Raw genomic sequence first — 18,213 nt, forward strand, 5'->3', positions numbered from 1 at the left:
CTGAGGAGGAGAAAGGGGGATGATGGAAGTGGATTAATGGGTGTGATCACGTGAGAAGCCCGGTGCACCTTAGATGCTGGGAACCTCTCGGGCGCGGGGGAGAGGCGGCTAACTAGGACAGGAGGGGGGAGGGGGAGAGGGAGGGTATGGATCTTCCTTGCTCCCTTCATAAATCAACCATCAGCCCATCTGGATCAGATTTATGCCCTGTCAGGGGCGCTTGTAATTGGGGACGGGCTGCTGCAGCTCGGTGCGGAGCTGTGTACGTACGTGCTCACATCTATACATTCTCTGGGTGTTAGCGTGTGTGTGTGTGTAGGCATCGAGGAACGCGGCGCCGCACGTCTCCCGTGCACGCGGCGCCGGTGGCAGATAAATCTCGGGTCACTTCCCTACATTGCACGTTCTTTCCTTCTGTCTTGGTCTTTCCTCGCGTTTTCCCCCCATGCTCCCTTCATCACTCCTTCCACCGGAGAGGTTTCACTATCCGTTGAACGGTTGAGCAGTGTGTGTGTGTGTGTGTGTGTGTGTGTGTGTGTGTGTAGAATACAAAGCATGAGGAGAGAACTGGGAAAACGCTCTGAGAGACTTGAGTTGCTTATCCTAATGTGGTTCAAAGCACCGCTGAAATTGACTCCTCGCAGCGACTCCTGTATGACTCACAACTGCGGGCGCAACGCTCTGCTGAAAATTGACTAAATGCGTCATCGTCTGGATTGATGCTCTGATTGATCTGAGACATTTTTTTTTTTTCTTGAGAAGCAGGTATTCAAATCATTTTCCACAAAGGTGATGGTAGAAATATATACATATTCCCAGTTAAACTCTCACCTTTGGTTTGTTCCCGCTGGTGTCCAACACCATCCTCCAGTCGGAGCCGTTGTTGCTGTAGCTGAGGCGGAACTTCTTCATGAAGACTTTGTTCTCGCGGTGCTTCCCTCCCTGGATGATCAGGCCCTTCACCAGCTTGTCCTCGCCCAGATCCACCTGCAGCCACTCGCTGGTGAAGGGCTGGGGCTGGGGCAGCAGGGTCCACCCCGTCCTGCTGGTCAGCAGGCGGGCGTTCTCCGGTACCCAGCTCCGGTCCGTGTGGGAGGAGGCGGTGATCTGGCTGTCCGCGATCAAACCCGAGACCATGCCCAGCATGCCCGAACACGGGTACTCTGGAACACGAAAAGGGGAGAGCAGAAAGGTTGAAAACCTGCAGAGAGGATGTGCAACGGGACTCGCTCTACATCCGAAGGCGTGATGTTAAACATCATTTATCGTGCTACAGGTCTAGTTTGGCGAGTTTGAGGTTCATATGGGGGCAACGGGGAGAGAGAAACTCAAAGTGAGGAGGACAATTCCCCAAACTCTTTGTGATGTTGCTGTGATCGCTGCCTCTATTCTCTTTCTCTCTCCGTCTGCAGATCTCATGCATACTAATTCCTTCGCCCGAAGCGCTTGTCTCCAGGCAGCCAATTAAAACCCTCCTCTCGGTTGGTGTTTCCACGTCCTGCACGTACTGGGAGTGCTTTTTTCCTTTTCATCTCCCCCCCATCCGCCGCCCTCCTCCCCCCACAGACTCACATATACCAACACACGAAAACACATTCTCTTTGTGTTTTATCTGCTGCAGCACCTTCTGCTCCACAGCTGTCAACATCTGTGGGACTGGACCTTTCTAACACCTCCTTCTTTCCTGGACATGTTTTCAGACTTTCTTCTCCTCCTTTTATTCTACTTCTCTGATCTAACGCAATCCTAACTCTGTTGTTGTTGTTTTTTTAGCCTCTTTGGATGTTTCTCATTCATTTTAAAAGGAAGACAGCTGTTTCCCCCCCACAATCGATGCCATCCCTTCATATCAAAAGCCGAATGGGATGACAACCTGTTGCTGCAAATGCTGGTTTAAACAAGCATTTGCATGTTTAAACCAGAATTTCTGAACCTCCCACATGTTGTCACCTTTGCTGCAAAGTGATACAGCGCTGTTGGAGGTTTCCTTTCTAATGAAACCTTATTGATTGTTCATGAATAACAACATTTTTACCGGCACTGTGAACCAGGGACAAGATCGAACTTAACAAGCTGATTTCTAATTAGCAAAGTAGTGGTTTTGGAGCACCAGTGCCAGTTATTTTATTCAAACCACCCTCCTGATGCAGGTGGTCCACATAAAAAAACCCAAATGGACTATTTTTTTTTTTAATGTTAAGACTCTTGCATTGACATTATGTTTTCTTAAGTTTTATTACACTGTTGGACTGCCAGACTGCTTTTAACGAAGGGACAGAACCATTTCTAAGCTTTCACCTTGACGTTAATTTATTAGATACTCAACCAAAAGGAGCCAGTCCAAACTATAGATACATATATTATTTGTTCCTATTAATGCAACAACCAGTAGCACTCGCAGACTGTAAAAACTTCATAGTTCTCGTTTTGGAGCCAAGTAGAAAACTGGAGCACACAAAAGTTTCTCCATGATGTAATTGCCGCTACAGTCCTGACACTTAGCAGCCCGTATTTGACTCAAATCCTCCTCTCTGTCTCCTCCTCACACTTAATCACGAAACGCTGAGTCAGGGATCTGTGGTAAGCAATAACATATTTACAATCTGGCTCGCACGGAGGGATAAATCTGGGCATTATTACATCTTCTGTGTCCGTATGAGACAAAGTGCATACTGTGCCGCTGCAGGACTCTGGGGGGGAAAAAACAAATCCTCAGGAGAACAAGGCTTCATTCAGACTTCTCTCTCTCTGCTTATCTAAAACAGCTCCTATGCAGACCCATGAGACGAAGCTCTGCTTCTCCATTCTAGAAAGAAATCTCAGATCAAGGAACCCTGGTGGAAACCCCCCCGACTGTTTTTGAGGGTTCTTCTACCATTTTTCTTCGGCCAAGATGGCGTTTTTGAGCGATCCGAGCTTTGAAGTGGGGGAGGGGGGGAGGGGGGTGTTGATATGACAGGAAGGTACATGTGTGTGATTGTGCGTTTCTGATCTGAGTTTAGACTCATCTGGGTTCGGCTTCATCTTAATTGACTTCAGCTGCGATCACAGCAGCTTCGGAGATGATGGCACGCACCCGGTGACACACCCAGAGGAACAAACGTGTGTGTGTGTGTGTGTGTGTGTGTGTGTGTGTGTGTGTGTGTGTGTGTGTGTGGACTGTACGCATGGAGATGGCGATACATGCCGCTGTGGGCCGCAGTTATGGTTTGGGTGGAGCATCAGTGGTTCATCAGGGATATTTATACACCATGGCGTATTTACAAACAACAGGGCGGTGGATCTTTTTTATTAATGAGTAGCTGTTTGTATCAGCGGGGGCACGCGACCGTGACCATCCGGGCCAACGAAACATCTTGCAACATTCAGGCGTACGACTCCTCCTCTGATCTGACGCCTGAATTATGGCCTCCACATCTGAATGGAAGTCGGGCACTTACTTTGAATATTTTTATGTCACTGAAACTTTCGGTGCAACGTTGATACTTTTCAGAAAAAGTGGAACGGCACGTAAAAAAATATATATTTTCTTCTACAAAAGTTTTTCAGTAAACTTCTAGTATCATAACTCAAGGTAGGAGTGAGTCACCGAGTTTATGCAGTCCTTAAGAGCCTCGCCGTGTTCTCTCTCTCTCTCTCTCCCCTGGCAGTGACTTCACAGCACCCAGGGGTGCTGACGTCCTTACGGAGGCCCTGCGGTGACTCCGGCCCTGTGATGTGTTTACGGTCTGGTCGCGCGCCCGAAACACACGCCCCTGCAGTAACCGTGCCGTACCCACAATGCCCTCTGCTATTACATGAACGGCCACACATATGTATCGCATAACTCCGTACACACACACACACACACACACACACACACACACACACACACACACACACACACACACACACACACACACACACACACACACAGGACACATGTAATCCGAGGCTTAATGCGTAAACTAACAACAAATGGCTGTTTGTTATAAAACCTGTCCTTGTTCGATAAACTCCCGATCAAAGTACAGAAGAAGAAAAACACACAGGCGAGCGCTGATGAACATTCAATACACACAACCATAAACCCATAGAGATGCAGGCAGATGTGCTAAACCCACCCCCCCCCCCACACACACACACACACACACACACACACACACACACAACCACACCACTCATTAAAATGACATTGAAAAAGTGGCAAAGATGAGAAGAGCTTTGCCGAAATCAAAGCAAAAAGACAAGGCTGTGGCTAAAGGGGAGGCTGAGGCCGGCTCAGCAGGAGGCACGGGACCATGCAGATCCCACCCAGCTCGCCCTGCCCGCCAGCTGGTACCTCCATCTATATTGTATGAGGTACATCTAAACAAGGGGTAACATAAATAGGTAATTGTCCTCCGTGTGCCACTCCTCTATTATGCAGCAGCTAGCTTTAGCCTCCGAGCAGGAACTCTTATAGAAATAGAGCTTCATCTCACACCTGGCAGAAGTGCGGTGTTTGTGCAACCGGGGCCAGAGTGGGAAATACCAAGTGTGGGGCAATTAGGAGGGAGCTGAAAACGGGGGGGTGTGCAGAAATCTGATTATCGTTCGAAACTGTATCTTTCTGGAATATGAGCAGCGTAATTGTGTTTTCTCAGTGGCAGCTGTGAGCAAAGATAGGCCTGAGATGTGTGTGTGTGTGTGTGTGTGTGTGTTTGTGTGTTTGTGTGTGTGTGTGTATGCAGATCAGCAGGGTTCTCGGCAATACCAACCTGATATCTTACATCCATACACCTCGTAGCGCAGCGCGATGCCTGTTTCCCAGGTAACAGGACGGATCCGGACGAAGCGTGTCAGCGTGGGTTTGGGCAGCATCGTCTTGGCAACGTCTGTTGGGTTGGTGTTGCCTTGGAAAACCTGCGATCGAGGCGGAAAGGAGAGTAAATTATTGAGGTGTTGAGTTGAGATGCCGGTTAGGAGCCTGTCTGAGACCTTGGCTGCACTGAATGGAGAGAAGGGAGAGCTCCTCGTTTGCTGAGATCTAGATGCATGTTATGATTAACAAAAGTAAAAACAGCAGGAGCTTGCGTAAAAAGACAATTACACCGACTTTACAATGTGACATACGTGTCCCGGTCCAATCTGAAAGGGCTCTGGGTGTCTTGTCGCCACATGTAGCTGCATAAACAGGCCGTGGCCTGCGACTGTGAAACCTGAGGCAGTATGTGTAACACTGACAAGACCAGACCGGCTCAAGATGCCCTTTTCCTGTCCTCCGGTTCCACATTTGGTGGAGGTTTAACTGCCGTGTCTTGTTTAAAGGTCAGAGATGCCACTGTTCTCCCCCCGGGGTTGGCTGACAGTTTACTAGCACCATACGAAGAGGCGGGCCCACCCGGTAAAACAACTCCCCGCAGTCCGTCACAGTTCATTCTGGGTAATTGAATCACACCGGTGACCACGTGACCTCCTGACCTCGCAGACGCAGTAGCTGTGGGGCGAAGAGGAATCCAGCTGAGAGGAGCAGGACGGACAGACCGAGAAGGAAAGGCAGCGGTTCAGCTAATCTAGGACGGACTAAAACACCAGGACCGATCCATTAGTCCGCGCTCCTCTCCCAGGCGGTCCCTGTGCAATACCTGTCAACCACGTCACCGAGGGACCGCGACCAAGTCATCCACTCTCGCAAATGTCACGCCGAGTCTCCTCTCCGCTCGCTAACTATAAAGTGGCTTTTTGCGGCGCCGCGCTAAGATGCCAAACTGCAGGCTCAGCATGTAGCAAATGGTGCCCCTCTGTACAAAAGCACTTTAGAGTCCAGAAAAACAACAGGCCCGGCTTTCATAAAATAATCAGGCCCAGGGGTATGTGTACATAGCCGCACGAACACGCTCGTTTGGAAGCTCTGTCGCTGTTGACGACTGTTGCCTGGACTTTTTTTTTTTTTGGTTCCACTTGCGGCCTTTCACCCCCGAGCAATGCGAGGTATTTACACGCCGCGCAGACACATGCCTCTCTGACCCCTCGGACACCCACGGCGGACGGGGTGTTTGCCTCCAGATGGACAAAACCTGGTCCGATCAGCAATCGATGCTTACAGCCTGTCACGCTCCGGTCAAGCGCGTCCCCCCTCCCTCTCCCGGTCACTCCTCCTCCAGCTGCTCAAACAGGACAGCCCGTCCCGTTGCCTTGTCTCGCTCTCTTGTTTGTCAAGTCTTTTGTCATCCCCGCGTCTTTTACTACAAGTTGACGGCTGCCTGACACGAAACAGAGGCTACATTCCTTACATAATCCTCCCCATGGCTACCGCAGCCATGCATTAGCACCACAGCCCGTGCCGGAAATACCATCCACTCGCACAGAGAGAGGGTATATTACTATACGGGGGGAAGTATATAATTGCATGTTGGGAGACAGGGACTCAAGTACATATAGCCGGGTATTCCCCTTTTGTTGAGCTCAAAGGCAACACGGAACGGACCACAATTCAAGTCAGCTGGCTGCTTTGCTCGAGACGGGATATTTCAAGTGCGGCACATGTGCGGCTTTTCTGACACAGTCACTGGTCGGGCTGAAGCAAAAATAAACTATTTTCATTATCTAGTCTGGTCTGATGGTCTCATGTAGAGATGGGGCTGCAGACGTATCTAGGAAAAAATTATCAGCACTTCATGTTTCCAGCTTATTTCCCCTTTTTCAACTCCACTGCTGTTAGACTTCTATCGACTAACAAAGTTTTAGGAACCGAGTCTCTTACTTTTTGCTTGGAGCCTTCCTTCAACGTGATCCAGTCCTCTCCATTCGAGCTGACGTCCACTTTGTAGGACTTGACATAGTAAACCTTCCGGGTCTCCTGGGAGATGGCGCCCTGGGTGCCGATGGCCGAGACGAACCGCAAGAACCCGAGATCTACCTGTGGAGGGCGAAAGAGAGAGAAGAGACTGGTGAGGGAAAAAAAGGAGCTGTAGGAATAACAAGATCGTCCCTGTCGGCGAGAAGGACGATTAACTGGAGCGGACACATCTGAAAGCGTTCAAACGTGCCAATCATTTTGTAGGAAAAAAAGGCTTTCATTGCATCGTCCGTGTTAATAATGCACCGATGAGCTCAGAGTTAAAAATATAACCCCTCTATCAGAACCACCTCTGGCCATAGTCTGCTACCTGGGAATTCAATAAACAGCAATGAAATGATATTCACAAATAATGAAAGAGACACAGGATGACAACTTAATTTCCTGAGATGGGAGACAAGGGCTTATTGGATAAAAGTGAACGTTGAATAGAGCGAGGTCTGCAATCACATTATCAAAATTGGCCAGGAGGAGAGAGAGAGAGAGGGATACAGATTGAATATCAAATAGTGTGCCTTTTAAAATATGCGGGGGCTTTACGAAGTAATCATGAACTGTGGTGCATTGCTGCGGGGGACATTATAATTTCACACGGAGAGGCGGAGAGGTCAGAGGCCACATGGGCGCCTGTCTGGGGTTCTCTAATGTATAGATTGTTGAGTTTGCAGAGATGATGCTGGGCAGAGAGAGACACTGGTTTGCATCAGGACCATAACCACCACTGCCAGGAAGGCGACACACACACAGCCCTTCTCTATACGTCACCCTGGCTTCTGTTTCTGTGGAAAGAATAGCCTTCAAACCGGCTTTTGATGACGTTAACGCTGCCTAACTTCATAAGGGCTCGGCTACGAGGTGAGGTCAGCTATTGTTAGTCCTGAGACACACAAGGAATTCTTCAGCCACCAGCGATAACAAATCATCCTCCAGAGGCTACGTAGCTCCGCCTCGCCGTCACCTTCATCCGTAACGCAGGAAAAAGAGCGAGCGTGGCGTGAAAGTGAAAAGGCTTTAGGACCGCCATCTCGTCTGCGTACGACGTGGCAAGCTTAATTTGAACAAGCGTTAACACCGTCCCTGACAGGCTGAGCTGACGTTAATGAGGAGTAATGGCGTTGCGTGAGGAAGACGGGGCGTTCGGTGGAGCAGGTTTCCCGGATCGCAGCGAGAGACGAGAGGCTTTGGCGTTGGCGTGAGACAGAACGGTACTGTGTGCGAGGGAGTGTAATAAACAGTGGAACACTTTATGTGAGAGTGAGCGTGCACATATTTTAGAAAATCAAAGCCAGGGTGATCTGCCACCAAAAGAAAAAAATCTCCACCGAGCTCCAGCACGCTAACACGGTGGAGTCGGAGCCAGCTAGCTCCGTCTGCCAACCTTATATACAGCGCTGCACCACACTTAATGAGTCGGAGCAGCGAGCAGGAAGGGAACATCTGCATGCCACAGAACGCTGGTCATTCGTGCTCCTCAAATTGACTTCCAGAAGCGAAAAGACATAAACAGATGGGAGCAATAAATGAGCTTCCACCACGCTCTCCTCTCACTCTCTCTTGGCTACTCAGAGGATTTGGATGGATGGAGACTAACAAAAAAGACAGTCACATACAGAGACGGACTACTTTTGTTCCTGTCTACAGGCTCAAGGGGGCTTATACAGTAAGTCCTAGATTTCTTTTGGGCCCACAAATAGAAACAATATCAAATCCCTCCAGCTCCAGTGGGTTCCCCTTTAATAACGCAGGAGCTGATGCCTCTCTGCCAGGTAAACGGCCGTACGTGCCAGTGCTCGGATGAGTAGTGGATGGCAGCGTGGCCTGTGTTGGAGGGTATTAGCCCAGGCAGGTATTGAACATATGCGTTCAAAACAGCCAGCCTGACTCATTTCCATTCTGGACCGATGGCAAAGTGGCTTGCTGAAAAAAAAAAAGAAGGTCTAATAAGAAGACTTGGCCATGGTATGTTTCTCTGAAAAAGATCTCATTAGGTGTAATGAAGAAGAAGAGCCTCTGGGAATGAAATGAGTGGCGGGGCTAATTGGGAACACTCATGGGTACTCAGACTCAAAACATTGAATATGAAGAGGTTTGGACTCACGCAGGACTTTAATCAATATACTGGTCCAGCTGGAAATGGGTTGGTTTTTTTTGTTGGTGTAAATTAATGTTTTCGTTGAAAGGGCTTTTCTGCCATTTCGTGGGTGTGGTGAAAAAAAAAATTCATCATTTGTGGTTCAATAGGTTTAGAATCACACACACACACACACACACACACACACACACACACACACACACACACACACACACACACACACACACACACACACACACACACACACACACACACACGCTGGGGCAAATATAATGATTGAAATCTCCTTTAATGACAGATATTCACTAGTTTTAGGCACAAATTGAATGGTACTTGAGTCAAAATGTGGCATCAGATTAAAGATGTAACCCTTTTAGATCACATCCCCGGTCATTTGTGCATCTATTAAACAATATATGCTGAAAAAATGACAAAACAAACATTCTATGTATTTTTAAATCAAAACCCAAGGCCTCCAGAACATTACATTCAGTGTCAACAAACAGTAGTACGAATCCTAATATTCTTTCCTGCAGAATGCTTTGTTTGGATCTCTTAAAGCAGCAATGATCCACTGTTTTCTTCCCTCCCCGCTACTAAGTTTTTGATTTTTTTGGCAGGATGTTCACTGTTTACCAGCACTCAACCAAAGCCTGCTCGGACGTGATCAATACTACTCAGACTCCAAACGCAGACCAGACGCTTCCGAAGCCAAACTCTAGTCCCATTGCCGACAAATTCTCCATGTGAATGCAGAATCTTTTTATAGATTACCGGGCTCCACGTCAGTTATGGGCGGTTTAATTTCCCTCCGCAGATGTTTTAATTCCACAACGTTGCTGCGTAGGCGTTTATCAATTTGCTGCACTACTGTAAACATCTCAGCTAAGTAATTCATGCTACAGACGTAACAGTACCCGTCTATGAGCTATAATTAATCCAGATTTGGGATTCGGGACAAGTGCTCGTAATTCTGTCCTGAAGTTTTGGGGACGTCTGGCCACTCGACCGTGACGGGATGAGAGGAAGGGGGGAAACGGTGAGGAGGAATGGTAAAAAGACGGAGAGCGAGATTGAAGAGGAGAAGGCGGGGAGGGGAAACGAGCCGCTGACAGCGATGCCTTGGAAGATGTGAAGGACAGAAGCACGGGGGTCTCCAGTGAAGAAGTGCACAGATTAGATCAATTTCAAAGACATGGGCTGATAACTGGGCCTGGGTAATGAGCAAAGCGTGATTTATTAATGCTTGTTAGAAGCAGAGGAACAAGGCTGAGTCCGCGTTAACAGACCGGGGTTACATGGGTCAGGGAGAGCAGACTGGCTGCCAGAGCCTTTGGATGTAAAGTACAGTCCATCCCTCACCACAGAGACCACAGTGAAAACAAACAGGCCCGATAATGATTACTAGTGGGACTCCTTTTAGCCCGGAGCCCAGGACAGCGCTAGCTGACCTATATACATAAACCAATAAGCAACATTGAGAAACCGCAACGCTGCGAAGATCTCAGGCAGCAAATATATCACTCTGAGATGATGAACTATTTGTCATCGAGCCCCGAAAAGGCTGAATCATGCTTAATGGGTGATGTAATCACCGCACGAAAAGGTGTGAATTATGACTCCTAATCTAGCATCTCGGGGGGGGGGGGGGGGGGGGGGGATGTGCTGCGTTCAGAGGCTTTGCTGATCACACAGAACGGAGTTCGCGTCCCTGACTCACTCACCATATTGTTAGTTCTCCTACGAGAGTGCGTCTTTGGACCGAAGCCCACCTATAGACGGAGGACGCCGTGCATTCTGGGCATGCTGGTGCACAGTAACTCATATCTGGAGTCACACACACACACACTCGGAGCTATAAACATGCCAGACAGGGTAAGAAATCACCCAGACATCCCAGAGTCTTTCCATAAAGCAACAGCAGGCGGATGTGAGGGCAGGACTTCCGCACGTCCTTGTCTCCCGGGACTTTTCTCCTGCTCCCAAACCGGTTTGACTCCACATGTTTTGGGTGTTTCTCTACCTTCTTGTTGTCAGGCAAACAGATGACTTAAAGCCCCTTTGCCTCACAAGAGTCAGTCTGAGGCAAATCGTTTCACAGTCTAATGAAACCAGAGAGGCAGAAAACGAATTAGTCGTGCCCGGGCTTGTAACATCAGCCAGTTAAAGGCTGGTGTGCACACAATTAGATCAGCGGACTGCAATACGCATCGAGCATGTGCGTGTGTGTCGTGTAAGTGTGGGAATAAATGATGGGAAATGACAGACGGGCGCTGTATTTATGTATTTACGTGTGTTAGTACAAGTTTGGAGAGATCATTTTCCAATTATCCCTCTGCAGCGGCGGTGGCTGTGGGCGTGATCATTAGGTCAGCGTATTGTCTCCGTGCTGGGTGACTCAGATGTGCAGCGGGGGCCACATGATGTGTGTTTGAGGCGAGTCATTGTTGTGTGGGTGCAGCGAGGAGACATGTGGTTTTTGTGGCCGGGGGGGGTGGGGGGGCGGGAGGGTGAGCTCAAAAGCTTCATCTCCCGCTGCTTGATTGGCTTATAATTGAGTTGCCAAGAAGTTTATGCAACAATCCGTACTCTGGGAGAAGTTTACTGAAGACTTTTTAAATCCATTTCTCCTCTTCCCCTAACAGAAGCTTCCCATCTGTGTGTGTGTGTGTGTGTGTGTGTGTGTGTGTGTGTGTGGGCTGTTGAATAACCGAGGCCTCTGGGGAATGGGTTTATTCGTTTTCCCTCAACAAAAAAACAACAACAAGAGAAATGCCATCGGGTGGAGAGAGGTGGGAGTCTTCCTCTGTGTTCTAAAGTCAAAGAGCAGCTGGCAGACATACACAGAGACCCCCCCCCCATCCTGGAAACAACCTCTGGAAATGCTTTATGGATCCCAAAGGAGGTTTTGGTTAGAAGAAACATAGCCTGGAATCATTCTGGACCATCAAGTCCACGCATAGCCGTGAATCACCTGTTGTTTTTTTGCATACAAACTGATTATAGCGTCCTTCGTATGGTAATTAGAGAAAGCTGACGACGCTGCTTCACTGAGCGGCTAAAGATGCAGTGTTTCTAAAAAACCAGCTTCCACTAATTCCACCTCCAGGTAGCGGAAGCCTCTCGGAACAGCTCCATTACCTGAACGTGTAATTAATTCTCCTTTCATGAAAATTGCATTACCCAAATGCTGCGGGACCTATGAGCTCCACTCATGACCTTCCATTTATCACAATGTTCACCTGACAGAATCACAGTCTATTTTTAGCCCCCCCGCGACACCTCCTTTCGGCGGTGTTAAATTATGCACGTCTTCCCCAACGCGCCGATCGTCTGTTTCCCCGGCAGAGAGGGATGTGTAGGTCGGGTGACAGCGGCGATGAAGTAAAAGGTTGTCTGGTTTGTCGTGCGCGTGTGACGACGCCTCGGAAATGCGCCGTCGCATGATGAAGCCGATTAAACGGCCCAGCTGTTACAGGAAGCGCTGAACAGCGAGGGTTTTTACTGTTTCCTTCCTCGTGAATCATTTTTAAGACCAACTCCAGGGTCAGTCCCATCCTCGCAACGCACGCGTGACTAACGCTCTGAGTCATGATTATGAACTGAAGAAACCGTGATCAGGAAGGAAAAGAGGTCGACCCGAAGGTATGTCATGTCTGGAAGCTGCTCTGCGATCCTTTCCCATGATGCACAGCTGCGGATGAGCGTTGAGCTCCGAGGCGCAGACACCCAAAATGACACTGATTGCGTCTGAGCTTGGGTGTTTTTTTGTCTCGGGGTCTACTTATGCGGCGCCGTTTCATTTCATTACATCACGCTCACGTTTCCATTTCTACTCCTTCTTTTTGGGCTCCTCCACTCGAGTGCGGGTCTCTATCCTGTCATTGATTTTCCAATTGAGAGTGGGGGGCCTGGGAGCGGCGACGGCACAGAGAGCGCCCATTGTCTCCCATTTGTTGCACCGCGGCGATGATGTCACCGCCGGCCGCATGCCAGCCTCCGCTCCCCGCGCTCCCGCTGGACTTCATCAAGTGAGAAGCTGCTGTTAATTTACCGGTCCGCGGTAAACGCTCGGCGTGGCGGCGAAAACTGGAACGGGGACGGGCATGAAGAGGGAGACAATTTAGCGATGAAGGGGACATTCCAGCAACTCGTTGACAGCACGTTCATCCGACGTTCGACTTCTGCACTCGGCGGCGATTAGTGGTCTTTGGTTGGTCAGACAGAACTCAACCTGTCTTTGCCAACCCCCCCCACGTGAACCTGTGACATGTTCCTCCATACATGCTTGCCTGTTGAGATTAGTATCACATGCAGGAGATTAAGGAGCATGTTGTGCGAAACAAACACTGATATGTTTCGTGCCGTATCCATCAAACAAGCAGGACTATCTCCTCTTCTGATTAAACGATTTAGTTTGTCGGTAATCATAAATGCATAAGCACCAACGAAGTAATTAAGGGATAATGCATCCTGGCAAGGAAGTAATGCTCGGAGTCACTGCAGCTGAATTATGGATATAAAGAGCGAAATCAACTCAAGCTCCCGTATGAGATAACATACTGTATATTGCCATAATGAGACGCTCAATAAAGAGGCTTTCAGGTATTGACAGTTGGGTCGTCTCCAACACACTGTAAATTATTCATGTTGTGTGTGCATGTGCGATCAATGGCAGCCGCCTGACAAGAGATCCAGTCATGGGTTTTATCGCGTCGCTCGGATGCGGCGGCGACTCTCGGCGACCATGACGCCGTCTCTGCGAAATATTTGACAAAGTCGCTCCACGCTACGTCAGCTCCTTCGCAATTTCCTTCCCCGTCGCGGCTCCCCGAGGGAGTGTCACATCGGGCCAAAAAACATACCTTCCCCCTTCGGAGACGAATGTGTGAGGAGGATGCGGCGTTATGTGTCGCTCAGGTTTCCTGCGAGGACACAGCCTGAGTTCATAAAGCGAGGATCAGGCTATAAGCTGGGGTGTGCACCCTCATGTTTTTTTTTTTGCTGCAACCTGCTGCAGAAGCACCCGCTGTTCCTGCTTTTAATCTTCTAAGACAGTCACGGCTCACACCGGCAGATGATATGTAGAAATCTCCCCCTGCTTTGATAAAGATCTGTGGACCTGCATTTCCAAACGAGGGGGAAAGAGTAGGAGAGAGGAGTGATAATATCTGAAAGGAAGAAGGGAAAAAAAACTGAAATGAAGGATTATTGCCTTCTTTCTTTAGTCCATCCTCAAGCCGCAAAAACCCCCTCAAAGGACATCTGTCCATCTCTGTGTACACCAAAGGGCTGATTAATGGCCTGGCTAACCCAGCACTCAATGCTGAACCACACCACACCAATCTAATTACCCGGAGAAGAGCACACAGACTCCAGCATCTTGCCCCGCTGCTCTCCATGCATTTGAATGAGGCAGCATTAAAATGGATGACAAATCTGGATTATGTTCAGCAATAAAGAAGGAAAGCAGAGCGCAGGAAAAAAAAGAAGAAGAAATGCCCAGGAATCAAAAGGCCGCCTGTCATGAATAATAAAAACCGTCGGCCTCAAACTGCAGGGAATGATAATGAAATAAATAATGAATTGATTACTATGCATCTGACGGCGTACTGAGATGATTTGTGTGCTGCGAGGGGCCCGAGCTTGTTGCAGCACGGAGGACCGTCTTAATGAAAGAGGAATGAGGAATTCTACTCTTTTAATACCACTTGTGATAATTGGGCTTCTGGTCAGAGTGCTAGGTACAAGTGCAACGCACTCCTCCAAAAAGTCTAAATTTGGTGGTAACCACCGGACTTGGCTCCTTCGCTGCCGTTCGGATTTAGAAATCAGAGGAGCCACATTCCGTATTTTGATGCGATTAGTATCGGGAAATCAGCGTGGTCATTAGAGCACATCCCCTTTTAAAATCCACATTTTACTGCCAAATCAAATCCTCCGCATGATCAATACTACAGCAGGAGCAGTCTAGAGTGACAACAAATCATTGCGATCGCTTGTAATTTCGTCTGACAAAAGGCAAACCGGGGCAGAGAGGCCTTCAAAGTATTTGCAGTTCCTCTTAATACGCATATCGAACTATGAAGAGTGGCCTTTGCTTTCAGAGAGACAAATGCTTTAATACGAGAGACTGTCCAACTGCAAGAAGAGAAGCCATGTTTCCTCTTGGTCTACTCAGATGCGTGCTGGTTTCCTCAGCGGGACCCATCCAGACGCCCCTTCCTGACCCGCCAACGCCAAGAGTGCACACGTAGACACACATGCATGGGAGAATGCACTCGGAGGCTCACACATACATGCTCAAACGCTGATTAAATTAGTCTGAGGGAGTAACGGGGGCCCTCAGGAAAAATATTTTCATTGTAATAATAAAAAGGGGAAAAGCTTGCTTTTGGACCTCCTCAAGCAAATATTTGGCTTTGGGTCAGCTCTCTTATTCATCCCATGAGGGATACGCAGGGGCCACGGTTTTCAGCAGTGAAGCAAAGTCTGGAGAAGAAAACAGCAGATAAAGAAAAACAGGCATTTTACAAGGCCTGGAGGCTTTCGATTAATAAATCAAACTGTGCTCTAAATGCATCCAGGTACTCTCACTGGGGGGTTGGTGTTGTGAATGGACTTGGGATATGTGACTTATCCCCATCTGGGGACGGAGGAACTAAATCCTTAATCTTTCCACATAAAGTCCCCCCAGTGGGTGATGATCGCTCGGTGCAGATAAGCCGACAGGCAGGAAAATATGACAGAGCTGGTTCGGGTGTGTGTGTGTGTGAGAGAGAAGCTGGGCAGGATGCCTAGACTGTATCCCAGCATCCCCGGAGGCGGCCGCTCTTATCAAGGAAAGAGCGAAGTTATCAGGTAGGACGGGAAGACAAAGGGAGAGAAGAGACGCAGACGGGCAGGTAGACAGTGACCGAGAGAGAGGGAGTGGACGCAGGCAATATTCTGCGAGGCGCGGACTCGGCGGCACCGGAGGTCCGTCAGGACGGCTCACATTCGTCATCGAAATTGTTGCGTCTCGCCAAAGTGTTTCGGTGACGCGGCACCTCCGGAGACTGAAGGACAAACACAGAACACTCCTACTGTGTTCAAGCAGGCAGCAGTCAGCTCTAATACTCACACACTCAGACTGTGACTCACCTCCAAAAACTGGCGATTTGTTCAATACTGCCGTGGTTTCAGTGATTCTCTACGTCTGAAACTATCTTTGATGTCATTTTTCTGTGATATCTGAATCAAATAACCATCCTCCCCCCCAAAAAAGAAATCAAATGTCAGACATGAGAAAATATGGTACCTGTATCCACTCTTTGTTTGAGTCCTCTGCCGGCGTCCATGCGTTTTCATAGTAGTTCAGCCTGGAGCGCTCCGGGGACCAGCTGGGGTTGTACTGGGATGAGGCCATGATTTGGTCCGACGTTATCTCTCCCGATTCCAGTCCCAAAGGGTCGCTGCAATCAAAGTCTGGGGAATGGGGGGGGGAGAAAGCTGTTTAGTGGAATCCAGAGCAGTGAAAGCACCAGAATGCACCCGGCATGTGCTTTCAGTGCCCCCCCCACCAACCCCCCAGCCAGAATCTGGTCTCTGGGGGAGGAGGACACCACATGACAGGCACTCAGTGCTGCTGGCTGGAAAAGAACAGCACATCAGCGACGCCTCAGTAAATCCTCTCTGTTTCTAATGGAAGCCGGATGGAAGTGTTTCGCATTAAGACGTAAAAATGTCCTCATGAAACATTCAGTGTGGGCTAAGATTACGCCGGTATTAAGCGCTAACGGGACTTTCACTCCAGTTATTTCTTCCACTGACTGGATCTGTTTCCCCTCACCTCCCTGTGGGCGGTTTATCTCTTTTTGCACACGGTGACTATTTCCCCCCAACTTGGTCTCTTGGGGGAGTTTAGCAGCGTTGAGTAGCTGTATTTTGGTGCAATAGATCACACTCAATGACCAAACGGCCCTCAGTAGGAGGCGGCTTCCCTTGTTTGCGTTGACATGGGGCAGCCGTTTTGAGGCATCCCGGGCTCCGGACTCAGCCGGGTCAGCTTGGGGTCGGCCAACTCTTACCCCCGGAGGTCAGACATCTGAGGACTATAATGTCATGTAAAGGCACGATCTGCAGTCTTCTTAATGTGTATTTACTTTCTTTTTTTTAAAGAATCATTGATAAGTTGGTTGAAAAAACGCCTTGACGCTGTTTCAAAATGTTCCTACAGTCACAAGCCCTCTTTCCTAGACACAAGGCTCCCAACACCATGAGCACCCTTTGTCCCGCCAAAATAAGGCAGTGATGTGCTTGTGTGTACACGCGGCTCAGAGGGCGCAGGACGGGGAGCCACGTGGAACTGCTATGGGGCTGCTGCCTATGAGCTAACACAGATGGTCTCCCCATCTGCCACACCGCCACCTCAAGTCACCGGGTCGGCGTTTGGTGTCTCGCGGTGTCAACCTGCGGTCGCGTATCTACGTGCTTATGGGGCACGAGCGTGTCGGAGCCTCAGTGCGAGGCCGAAGATGCCTCGCACCTCTCCAGCCTCGTCCTTGTTTTTTTTTTACTTTTTTCCATAGCACCTTGATAACTGGATCGCAATCAACGGAAACACAAAGAGAGCGTTTGTGTACTTCTACAGGACGGCATCTGATCATATGGGTTGCTGGGCTGATAGCCGAGAAGATAGCGAGGGGCAGTTGGATGGTTGGGGGGGGGAAACCGGTTGAGGACTAAAGACAAGGCCTCCTTTCATCATCTTATCACCTCTCATCAGCAGCTTTCAGCTTGAGAGCACCCTTCTCCTCGCCATGTGGAGGCGAGAAAACACACCGTGTATTATGCATAAGGGGATTATGAATGATTCAAGTGGTACAAGCCTGGAGAGGAGCGCGGGCCAAGTTTGGAGGTTTTTCGTCTCATCTGGGCTACATCTTGATCGGTGATGTAAGACCAAGCAACTCATGTAAAAAAAAGGGTATTTACTGATCACGGGTCAGATATTCTGCCTGTTAATGGTGCATGTGAAAAGTTGAATCTGCTCTTAGATTAAAGCATCTCAAGTAACGCGGAGGAGGCCCGGGGAGGAATGACATCAGCAGTCATCGCCGTGCTTGTTAGCGTGAGGCGGGGTCGCCTGCGTGTGTGCACAGCGCTTGTCTTACCTCTGGGCAAGACGGAACCCTTTGTCGGGACCGTTTGCTGAACGCCATCCATCTCCATTGCTATTCAAAGACTGACTGTGTGTGTTTGGGGGTGGTCTGGCCTCTGGACAGATTTATGACTCCTACCAGCGCTCGTCTTCCTTAAT

At 49.1% G+C, this 18,213-nt stretch overlaps 1 protein-coding gene across 2 annotated transcripts in view; it reads right to left on the reverse strand.

Annotated features, from left to right (window-relative positions):
- The window catches only part of nrp1a (neuropilin 1a), a 55,872-nt gene that overhangs the window by 9,001 nt on the left and 28,658 nt on the right, over positions 1–18,213 (reverse strand). For both annotated transcript variants that reach the window (XM_084034005.1, XM_084034004.1), the window contains exons 7-10: positions 16,213–16,379; positions 6,725–6,880; positions 4,740–4,884; positions 832–1,163 (exon numbers count right to left, since the gene is read on the reverse strand). In XM_084034005.1, the coding sequence (XP_083890131.1) occupies positions 832–1,163; positions 4,740–4,884; positions 6,725–6,880; positions 16,213–16,379 (800 nt within the window). The remainder of the gene's footprint in view (positions 1–831; positions 1,164–4,739; positions 4,885–6,724; positions 6,881–16,212; positions 16,380–18,213) is intronic.

Source organism: Eutrigla gurnardus (assembly GCF_963514095.1).
Source record: "Eutrigla gurnardus genome assembly, chromosome: 18".
NCBI lineage: Eukaryota > Metazoa > Chordata > Actinopteri > Perciformes > Triglidae > Eutrigla > Eutrigla gurnardus.